Source organism: Pempheris klunzingeri, chromosome 3 (genome assembly GCF_042242105.1).
Source record: "Pempheris klunzingeri isolate RE-2024b chromosome 3, fPemKlu1.hap1, whole genome shotgun sequence".
NCBI lineage: Eukaryota > Metazoa > Chordata > Actinopteri > Acropomatiformes > Pempheridae > Pempheris > Pempheris klunzingeri.
In genome coordinates, this window is record NC_092014.1 from 26546928 (window position 1) to 26558040 (window position 11113).

Below are 11113 nucleotides of genomic sequence, written 5' to 3' on the forward strand. Positions count from 1 at the left end.
GATGACATCATTAGTTGGAGCCACAGGGATTAGTGATTCTCATTGCTGATAGGCTCACAGGGAAAAGGGTTGGGATTTCATTGATAAAAGCATGCAACACACCAAATGTCAAAGTAAAAGAGTGAGCGGTCTGAGGGTTCATCAGCATTACAACATTAGAAGAAAATAAGGTAAGATGACCTTTCTTAACTTTAAGATATATAATAGAATATACAAGACACCAGTCCCAGTAAACTTACAACATTTTGTACATTTTTATTTTGCTTATTTATTTGTTTGTATTCATGGTGGCGCTCACTTTAACTTTCTATGCTATTGTAACACCAGAATTTCCCCCCCGGGGATCAATAAAGTATTTCTATCTATCTATCTAAAAATATACAACATATATACATAATTTATCAACTTTGAACAAATACATCAACAGCAGTTAATTGTTATTGGACAGTCCCCTGTTTGTTTGTAATCTAGTCTTAAAGCTGTGTTTTTCTGTTTTTACTATCATTGCAGCAGGTCTTGGCAGGGATATAAAAAGTTACATTAAAGCAAATTATGATGCTCCACATGAATGCTCTCATTTCCAACAGTGAGATCAAAGACTCTAAATAACTCAAGAGTCACCTTCCTCACTTAGCTCATATACAGAATATCACACTTCACTGCACACTGTGTTATTGACCAATGTGAAGCTTAGGGAAACTTGGTGGTTGTTTCTCAAAAGTAAAAAATATTCTGAATGATCTGAAATTTCCCAAAAAATAAAAGCAGATTTTTGTAGACTACTTTCCAAAATACTACGTTCACCCTAAAAGTTTTGGCTGTTGTAGGAAAACACTTGTGTGCTCATGGTAACCACCAGTCACCTAGGTGACTCACTGAGCACCATGCCTCGTCTAAAACAGTAAGAGCTGATCATAAACCGCATGGCACACCCTTCTTAAACAGCTATTCATGCTGATATCAGCACTGAAGGAAGCCATTTACTCAGCTTGTGTCATCATCACTGAGTAGTTTTATGCATGGGTGGGGAAACGTGGGAAGCCTTGGGCTACATATACTGACGTGCACTCTAGGAGACATACTGTTTACTGTCTTTATTAACAGCAACAACTTTCAACTTATTTTCTGCTTAAGTCCAGTGAATGTCCAATGATTCACCAACGATGAACTCACCAAATATAAGACAACACTGTACCAGTTCAATGAAAAAAGCTTTATCTATCAAATCTATTGATAAACAATTCTTATTGAAATCTGACAGCTGCAAATGAGATGCACCTGAGACAGGTGTTTATGTACAGTCTATAACAATGGCCTTAATATGAGTATCTGGGAAAAAAGGTTATGGTGGGACTGTTCTTCAAAGGGGGACAAAAGCGAGGCTGTGTTTCCAGTGAAGGCAGTGAAACTGATCTGTCTCCATTGGTTGTCCCAGAAGTCTGTGAGCTCTACCATGATGCTTACAGCCAAAGGCATGTCCCACGTGATACCCAATCAAGTTCTGAGAGTCGGTCAAACTATCCGCCTGGACTCGGCCCAAGAGACAGTCAATCAACATCCCGTTCTCACGGAGCCCAGTGGTAACCATGACGACCGTGATCTTGAGATTTCCCTGGATAATCTCAACCAGCTCATCCTGGAACTGGATCCGACATTTGAGGTCATTCCAGTCAACAAAAGTCCCTCGTGCATCAGCCCTGCTACAGGTATTGTAAAGCCACTTTGCATTAAAGCTTTCTTTTGTTTCTACGCTATTCAATCCATCTTTGCCATGTTGCAGTTCTTTCTCACTTAAACACATCAACAACAAAGTACAACAAAGTCAGGCTCCAGCCTACAGAGGTGTGACACAGAACACAGTAAAACCATAGTCATCCTTATAAAACAAACAGAACACATAGCCTGGGGGTTTGGAAATTTACCCTCCCTTTTTGAGATAGTTTTATTTTTCTAATCATGGGGTAATTGCACCACTTCACTCTTGTTCTGGGATTACTGCCCAGACTAGTACCACACCCTGCACATGTTGGGCTACGGACAGAAAAGCTCACCGACTAGTCACATGTGAGGGCGGTACTGTGGTGTATTCACTCAGATCAGAACGTTTGCACAAGAGTCAAGAAAGGATATGAAAGGACTTCTTGTTCAACTTGTCTTGAAACATAGAGAGTTTGAAGGAAATCGTTCAACAGTGATGAAAAATCAGACTATAGGAAAGTCTTATTCATGGTAGGCGTTTAAACAATAAAAGAGAACATATCCTGTGCTGTGTTGATGAGTACTCATTTCATATGATTACAAAATACAGTATTTTCCCTTGTAAAAACACTCACCACAGCACCTTCCTACAGCTGCAGACAGATGTTTCTATTTCTGTATGAATTAGTCATTATTATGTAACTTTTGTTGCAGAAGCCACCCGTCTGGCTCAGTCACTGACCACAGGCTACAGGGTTTTCCTGAGGGCATAAACTCACTCAATGGCGATCAACACAATGAGGCAAACAGATCCTCAATGCACAAGAACAAGTTGGGACTCCTTTAAGTGATTTGGTGTCATAGCAACAGCAGAAGTGCACAATTCAAAGAATTTAGTTTGGAAGGAATGACCTGAGCTGTACAAGCAGGTACCTGCATGAGAAATATGAATGTCTTTATCAGGATAATTCCAGTACCTGTGCGTTTACATGCGGAGGCCAAGCCCATGTTGTTCAGAAAACCAAAGCATGAAGTCAGGAACATGGAACACGCAGGGTTTTTCCACTGAGTTTCACATCCTACATGATATTTCATGATTCAGTGTTTTTGCTAACACTTTCCACTCCATCCTCAGACGACTCCTGCTCGGATGACGATGTCTCCAGCTGTGTGGTGGTCCCTCGAGGATGTTCTCCTGGCTCTTCGCCCACCATAGCCAAATCTGTTTCTCCCAGTATACCCATCCCTACACGCTGTAGTCTCAGCTGCAGTCCCCATGGAACGCTGGTGTTCTCCAGCTCCCCTACTTCCTCCCTGCCTCCGCTGCCATGTGGAAGTGCACCCCGACGAAATCCCTCTCCAAAGCATGACGGTGCCTTTTCCCAAGGATCCCTGTGCTTGTCACACTCTAACAGAAACAGTGTGGCCTCACTCCTCTCCACGTCAACATGCTCAGACACCAACTACATCCTCGGCAGGTAAAAATCACAATTGAAATAAGGCCTGCCTTAAACAAATTGAAAATATGTGGGCTTTGCATGCAACAACAATATGCTGCAAAACCTTTTAAAGAGGCTGATCAGGGCCAGTTCACTGACTAACTTAGTGGACTGATACTTGCTTGTGATTTTGCAGTGGAACAAGAGTTTTATGGCAGTAGTAGGTACCAGCCTTTATTATTATTATCATTACTCTAATGTTACAAATTAATTGACTTCTTGTCTTTACCTTTTAGTAAAGTTAAAGTAAATATTTACTGATAAATACTAAAGAATGGTATTGATATGTATTGTATTGATATGTACATTTACAACATATCTTCTTCCTCCCTGTGTAGCAACCTGTCCCTGGCCAGTGAAGATGCTGACTCTCCGGAGTCCATCCTAAGTCCATCCTGTTTCGGAACAAGGCACAGCCCACAGAAGCCCTCACTGACAAAGCAGGGACATCTACAAGAGCTTCACAACAAAGGAGCACAGAGCAGTCCTGCCTCACTCTCTGGGTCTTTCACCGATATTCCCCTACTGCTAGTCAACGGTGCACCACAGCAAGATCTGCAAATCCAGTCTCCTGGACCAGACATGGATTTGATGCAGACCATCCATATGTCCAACTCAAAGCCATTGTCTCCTCACAGTGAGTGGCTCGTATCACAGTACTATATTATGCTGGCAGCTAGCACACTTTAAGAGTATTTGATCCAACCGTCATATTTTTTGGTTGTTTAGGTGTCCAAGCCCACTTTAATTGCGGCCAGCCCTCCATGAAATTTGTCATGGACACTTCAAAGTTTTGGTTCCGTCCACATATCAGCAGAGCAGAAGGTGAGAATACCAAAATATCTCTCCAAAGACAACTCACTGAAGACACAGGAGCTTTGCTCAAGCTCCGAAGTTATATCATCATGCAGAATTAAGAAGGTGTAGGATTCCTCTGCAGCACAGATACATTAATAAACATTTGCAACTGTCACTAAGCATTTTCTGTGACCTTTAATTTATTCTAGCTGAAGCCTTAGTAAAGGACAAGGAAGCAGGCACGTTTGTGGTGAGAGACAGCACCTCCTACAGAGGTAGTTTTGGTCTGGCCATGAAGGTGGACCAAACTTCTGCCAGCATCACCGCCTCCGCCTACCCAGGTAAACTTTTACTATTCAGTTCAGTGTGTGAATCATGTGCTATTATCGAAACAGTCACAGCAGTGTTTGGTCACATACAGGAAAGAGAAGGTCTACAATGCCACAACTACCACAATCGTGAACATTGTCAGCACAGTGCTGTCCATACCAGAGACCTGAAAGGAACAGGGAGCCAACTCCGCTACCCAACTGTGGCGAGGCAGGATACAGTGCTGCTATGTTCTACACCCACAGTAAAGGCTGTGTAAACACAAGAGAAACCCACCTGTTTAGAGCACTTTTTAAGAATGCAGAATATGAAAGACAGGTGACAACAGAGATCATGTCAGTGTGCAGTACGCTGTCTGTTACCATATTCCTCGGTTGAATTATTCCTCAACCAATGATAATTAGACAGCGCAGTGATACCTGGTTGAGGGATGTTGCTATAATATTTTCTCTGTTTGACTTCCATGTTATTTTTCATAAACAATTTGCAGTGTAATACACATATAGTCAAACAAGATTATTAGGGATTTACAAGGAGCGTTGGAAGAAGAGATCTGGTTTTTATTGCTTGTTTCTACCTTCTCCCTGGCAGTTGGGCTAGACAGGTAAAAAGGAAGAAGAGCAGCATTTATGTGTTATGTGGTAGCGTTTATCTATGTTTCCACTCATCTTGATGCTGTTGAGGTAATACCACGAGTTATCTTTTTAATGTGGTATTGTTTTGGTGAGATTCCTCGAAAAGATAGAGTAGCCTGTATACTCTAAAATGGGTTACTTTGAAATATTCTCTTTTTGATTTGTGGATTTGTACTTTATGATTTGCTGTGCGATCTTGGTATCTGTTGTTGTCTGGTGTCTCGTAAAGCCATACGGATTGGGCACCATGTGATGCAGGACAACAAGAGTAATGAGTAAAAATGTAAAAAAAAAAAAAAGTATATAATAACAATCAAGTTAAATAAATGATCAGTCACAAGCTATGTGAAATAGCTGCCGGTGTCTCTTATCTGCTTTAATGTAGAAATTTCATATTTTGCACATTACTGTTTATCGACTGTCTGTAATTCTTGTTTCATGTGAATTTTGTCCCTTCATCAGGAGAGAGCAGTTCAGATCTGGTCAGACATTTCCTTATTGAATCATCAGCTAAGGGTGTACGCATTAAAGGCTCTTCTCAGGAACCATACTTTGGTAAGTTAGCTCCAACGATACTTTGTGTCACGTCTCGAATTGCTCAATTTCCTTGTAAACTCACTCAAAACGTGGTTGCCTGCTCAATATGAGTGCACATCCTGTCAGACACACCGGCACTGAGTCAGCCACGTCTGGGTTCTTGTGTAGTGGGTGGGCAGCAGCAGGTGGATCTTGTTCTTTATTTAAAGGCTTGAGTTCATAGGGCGTGTCCTCACACCCACAGAGCCATTATCAAAGTTTATTCTGGGTCTTTTCTTTCTTACCGGAGCCTGTGAGTGTGAGTAATAAGATATATGCACTGGTGTATCTGCTTCCACAGAATTACCCTAGCTGTGGTGGCTCTGACATGTCCCCACATGGCAAAAACATATTGAATCAGTTTTACTCAGCCCATAACTTCAATTTCAACTAAAAGTCTGTATATCATGATTTTGTTCAGTTTTTTTTTTTTTTTTAACTTTTTCAAAGTGGAATTGATCCTGGAATGGGCCAATGTACTACAGTGGGTTTAAAAAGCTAAATTACCATCCACACAGCTAGAAAATAACCCACAGTAAACACTATTCAGCACCTAGGATTCTAAAGTCTCCTGCTCCTCAAAAGTGAAAAATCTAAACGTTAGTGTGACGTTTTGTGTTCCAGACTAAGACAATGAAAATCTCGATCAGAACCGAGCTCAATCAAAGCTCTGATTTTGTGCCATCTTTGCAGGTAGTCTCTCTGCACTGGTCTACCAGCACACTACCTCTGCTTATGCTTTACCCTGCAAATTACTGCTCCACTCTCAAGGTAGGTCATTATTGAAAGATACAGGGTTTGAGAATTTAATGCTGTGTGTTCCATGTTGTTAGTGAGCGTTTAGGCCTTTGGTAACGTGCCCTTGAGCTTCATGCAAAGCGCTCTGTTAATAAAAAAGTATCATCATTATTAATATCACCGTGTGTGTGTGTGTGTGTGTGTAAAGTTAGAACAATGAAAAGCTCATCTCTTATTTTGCCTACACAGACCTGGGAACAGCAGAGGAGATGGCAAATGACAAACCAGCATCAGAGGACAATAGTAAAACAGGTGGGACAGAATCACAGTGAATAATATAAATCCTGCTTGTTAAAATCAGCATGCAAGCACATACAGCACTTATCTGATATATTACTGATAGATTCATCGGATTAAGTGGCCTTGAACCGTTTTCTTACCTTTTAAAGCCATGTAGGAAATGCTAACAGCAAACGGGTCGCTAGCGTTAGCTCAAGCTATCCTTAGCGTTATTGTCTTTCAGACTCTTCTGGAGCTTTTCAGAAAGTTTTCTATGAGAAATAGCTACATTACTGTTAAGAAAGTCAATTTCAGTACCGGTTTTCTGAAGCCAATACTTTAAGAGAAGTGTAGCTTTCACTCCACCTTGCTAACGTTAGCTTGAGGTGTGGGTTAGCCGACCCTCATCATGGTGGGAAAAGCACACACAGGTGTAGTTAATTACCTTACTGCATCAGTGACGTGTCATTCAGGGGTCCTGACTCCACTACAAGGAAGTCCTGCATTTAAATAGAAGTTGGTATTAATAGTAGCAGCATTTACTCATTAGGCCTCTCTGCACCTCTACACTCACATACACTACTCACAGTAAGTTAGGGATATTCGACTTTCAGGTGAAATATATGGAAAATGTAAAAAGTGAATGCTACAGTGATATTATATCATGAAAGTAGGGCATTTAAGTAGAAGCATGCAATGGTCATTTTATTCATCTTAAACAATTTATTGAAAGAAAATCTAAGGAAAGATTTAGGAAATGTATTGGTGGATTCATGGATCAAACCTGTTGTGAATGTTGCTGTTAAGCTTCTTGTTAGAGAACAGCAGCTGGTGCAAAAAGTACTGAAACACTGAACAGTTGGACATGTGCATTCAAAGGTTTAGAGAAGGTCACATTAAGTTCACCTGGAAAGGTTAGAATGCATTTTAGGTTCATCCTGAAATTTCACCCGAAAGCCGAATATCCCTAACTTTTAGTGAGTAGTGTATATATGTGTGTGTGTATGTGTAAAATATGCCTATTTTTAAAAAGGGTTACTGGAATAACCAGCATCTAGAGGAAGTTGATGTTTCACTTCCCTATGTGTTTAATGCAATGTTTATCTTTTCAATAGCCTGCAATTTCATCTACCTGAACGCTGTCCCCACTGAGATGCTGACAGGCCCTTACGCCGTGCAGAAGGCCGTGTCTTCCACACTTGACAAGGCCTCAGGTTCCTTCGCACCCACCATAGTTAACATGAAGGTGTCACTGAAGGGTGTTACACTGACAGATATCAACAGGAAGTAAGAAAAACACACATCCTGTCAGCCAGCTGCTGAGATTTTACTTACTATACACAACAAAATCATGGTTGTGTAACATTTAGTGAAGGCCATTTCTAACGTGCGCGATCATGTTTTCACAGGCTCTTCTTCAGGCGCCATTACCCTGCTCACCTCCTCAGCTACAGCGGAGAAGATCCAGATAGTCGACTGTGAGTTTCCAGCAACACGTCATGAAATGCAAAAGTCATTCATATTATTAGTTACACCGGTGATTTTCCTGCAATGCTGGCAAAATTCCCACAAGTGAAAAAAAGAACAGCATTTACAACAGAGTATGACACAGCTCTTAATCTTAAACTTTGTCTTTTCCACTCTTGCAGGTGGGTGAAAGGGTGCAGTTTTGGTGCAAGGTAATTTTAATTTAACTTTAATTGCTTACAATATCAGAATAATGTTTTGCATTTAACTGTAAATTTATTGAAAATATATTTTATACTTCCATTTAAAGAATACTTCAGTGTACTTAAATGTTGTACTAATTCACTCTAATCTAATCTAATCTAATCTAATCTATCATTTCTGTGTCCCAACAGGATGTTTGGCTTTGTGACCAAAGCTGTAGAGTCTGGCATGGAGAACGTGTGCCACGTCTTTGCAGAATATGACCCCCTGCAGCCTTGCAAACAGGTCACTGAGGTTATTCAGGCTGCCATAGCCAAGCCATAGACACACAAGGTCAGAGGCAGCATGATGCAGTAAGGGGTATCCTAAGGGCCTGCCACCTACCTGTCTGTCTTATACTGTACTTTTCTCCAAAGCGGTGGTCATTGTTAGTGTCACCGCTGTTGTTAAACCGAACAAGTTACTTCACCTGCCTGATTACAATGGCAGTAAAATCTGAGTTAGAAGTGTTCAGGGCTACCCACACTGGTACCACGGTCAGATGATACAGGTCATAGCGGAGAGACAGGTGTAACTGTGGCGTACATGAAGATAAAAAGACCGAACAGCTGTAGAGAAAGAATGGAACAGACAAGGGACCAGGAACAAATGAGAGTAATTAAATGACACGCTAATGCTGTTGAAAATAATATCTAACCAGACTGAAAAAATGCTGAACAATATAGTTGTAATACTTAATATATGAATGATGTAAAATATTGTTGTATAAAATGTTACACCTTGTGTTGGACATATGGGTAGGACTTGGAAAAGCAGTTGATTTGTCTTATTCCTAAATGTAGAATGATTCCCATATAACTGAGAAGTAAATCTGTACTAGCTGATGCTATTAAATATAGTGATGAGAGATTTTGAAGGTTCTCTTATTAGACTCGTATATGTCCTTTCATTTCAAAGCAGAAACTTTGCAGATACCACAGTTGTATAGTTCAAAATGTATTTATTATACTGCACTGTAGACAATATCTTCTCTGTATATTCATGTATTTGTTTTGGTTGAATTGTTCTGATGAATAATAAACACAGACGTGATGAACTCGTGTGTGCGTGCTCACACACGTTTATGTCTGAGAAAGAGAGAGACAAGTGTGCATGTGCAAATGTGAACAACAAAGAGCTTAGATAGGAAACACAACAGTCTGCACATATTTCTTTTTTTATTTTAAATGATAACTTGTTAGATAAAAGCATTCATTCTGAAGTTACAGAGCTCTCAAAATTAAGAATGTGCTTCATGAAGCAAAGCAAAATCAAGAATAGAACTGCATAGATAGTATCTTTAAATATTCTCAACATATTCTGAGGCACCCGAATACGATGCACAATGGTCCTTTTTCTTATTTTTAATACCTTTGGTGCAAACTCAAAACTTAACATGAAAACTCCTAATCCGAGGTGTAACGGATAGCATGTGCTACACGACCCGAGACGAGCGTTGAAGATGCACTGCAGTGTTAACTATTTACAAATACTGCCCTCCTCTGGTTAAGACGGGAAATCTGAATTCTCTGAGACGTGGTGAGTGCTAAGAGCCTCACTGCTGTCAGCTCACAGTAAGCAGTTTGTATTTCCATCGCAGAATGCGGCTACATTTTCAGTTGGAGTTGCACAATTTTTTTTCCGCCACATAGAGAATGAACTGCAATGACGAAAGACCTTCAACGTACACTCGTTCTGGGTATCTCTCAGTGCTGTTGTTCCAATCACTGCTGTATGCATCTGCAGTGCGAGCATTTAGGGAATGTATAAAATCTATTGGGGTGGAAGGGGGACTCAGCACTGTTTTATTACCATTATTAATAATTCCACTGGACCCTCAGCTTGACTAAGAGAAGAAATGCAACCCCCTCCCCCACAAAATCTTTAAATAATAAAACACTTTTGAATTGCAATTCAATTTGGCCATTAATAACTTAAAGTGCACAAAGAATATGAGACGGTGTGTTTCGATTCAAACCTTATTATGTTGATGTATAGTGGAATCAGCAACGCAACAAAATAACGCGTCCTGTTTACTGAGGATTCTTGTCATTCTCGCTAGGGTGTCACTGCCACTTTATATGGCACATCTACTTAACTCATTTTGCATTACTGTAGTTCTGCTCTCTGTCAGGATGCAGTATAAAGTGAAGGTGGCAGCTGCTATAGACGGGTTTCTGTGCGTCGTCGTCACAGAGATGTGCGTGCATCCAGAGGACGGAGAGCAGCACTCATCAAGCTGTAGAGCCAAGCTCCAAAGCAGGGATGAGAGGAGTTGCTGTGCAGTAAACTACAACAACCGCAAAAAAAGATGGATGGAAAATGTTCAATATGGGCCGATAGTTGATCTCAGAGCCTCTCTTCCAACACTGACTTACTATTAATACACCTAATAAACTAATCTAAAAACATGGGTGACAGCTTAATGCAAAGATAAAAAAATTAAATAAAACACATGTTAAACTAATAAGTGGAAAATATTTAGATGAGAAATTGCATTAAAGACCTGAATGGAGCAGGAAAGGTACTGAGACAATGAAGCCAAATAATTAAAGAAACAAATCTCCTCTACATTGTACTCAACCTGGCACACAACAAAGACGTATAATAGACGCGTGGGTCATCAGTAACAGCAATACACATACCAGATGTGGCTATGGAGTCAGCGAAGCAGTGGCTGTATAGTCTCATCCACCATGTCTCCCTGTGCCCCCAAAATGGCTGCATCCCAGACTCACCCTCCCCAGCCAGTGCAGGCATCCCTTCATCTTAGCCACAACCAAATCTCCTGCCCTGTATCCCGGCGGCAAAGGTCAAGTCATGTTGCTGGATCATAACTGAGGTCTGAAA

General features: G+C 40.7%; 1 protein-coding gene across 2 annotated transcripts; it reads left to right on the top strand.

The window, feature by feature from the left end:
* The first annotated feature begins 125 nt into the window (after positions 1 to 125).
* On the top strand, positions 126 to 9305 carry LOC139199055 (tensin-4-like). 2 transcript variants are annotated; one of them, XM_070828063.1, is made up of 13 exons: positions 126 to 170; positions 1439 to 1706; positions 2834 to 3176; positions 3536 to 3834; positions 3927 to 4022; positions 4205 to 4336; positions 5423 to 5515; positions 6230 to 6307; positions 6524 to 6586; positions 7669 to 7840; positions 7963 to 8031; positions 8203 to 8232; positions 8416 to 9305. In XM_070828063.1, the coding sequence occupies exons 2-13, from the start codon at positions 1454 to 1456 to the stop codon at positions 8546 to 8548; spliced, it is 1761 nt and encodes a 586-aa protein (XP_070684164.1). In that variant the 5' UTR covers positions 126 to 170; positions 1439 to 1453; the 3' UTR covers positions 8549 to 9305. The 2 variants fall into 2 exon arrangements, with proteins under 2 accessions (XP_070684164.1, XP_070684166.1); XM_070828065.1 differs by lacking the exon at positions 5423 to 5515.
* The last annotated feature ends 1808 nt before the right edge of the window (positions 9306 to 11113 follow it).

Excerpts from the sequence above, each read along its gene's own strand:
- LOC139199055 (XM_070828063.1), top strand. The coding sequence starts at position 1,454 with ATGATGCTTACAGCCAAAGGCATGTCCCACGTGATACCCAATCAAGTT. Across the intron at positions 3,835-3,926 it reads AAAGCCATTGTCTCCTCACA|GTGTCCAAGCCCACTTTAAT; the intron begins GTGAGTGGCTCG and ends TTGGTTGTTTAG. Across the intron at positions 4,337-5,422 it reads CACCGCCTCCGCCTACCCAG|GAGAGAGCAGTTCAGATCTG; the intron begins GTAAACTTTTAC and ends TCCCTTCATCAG.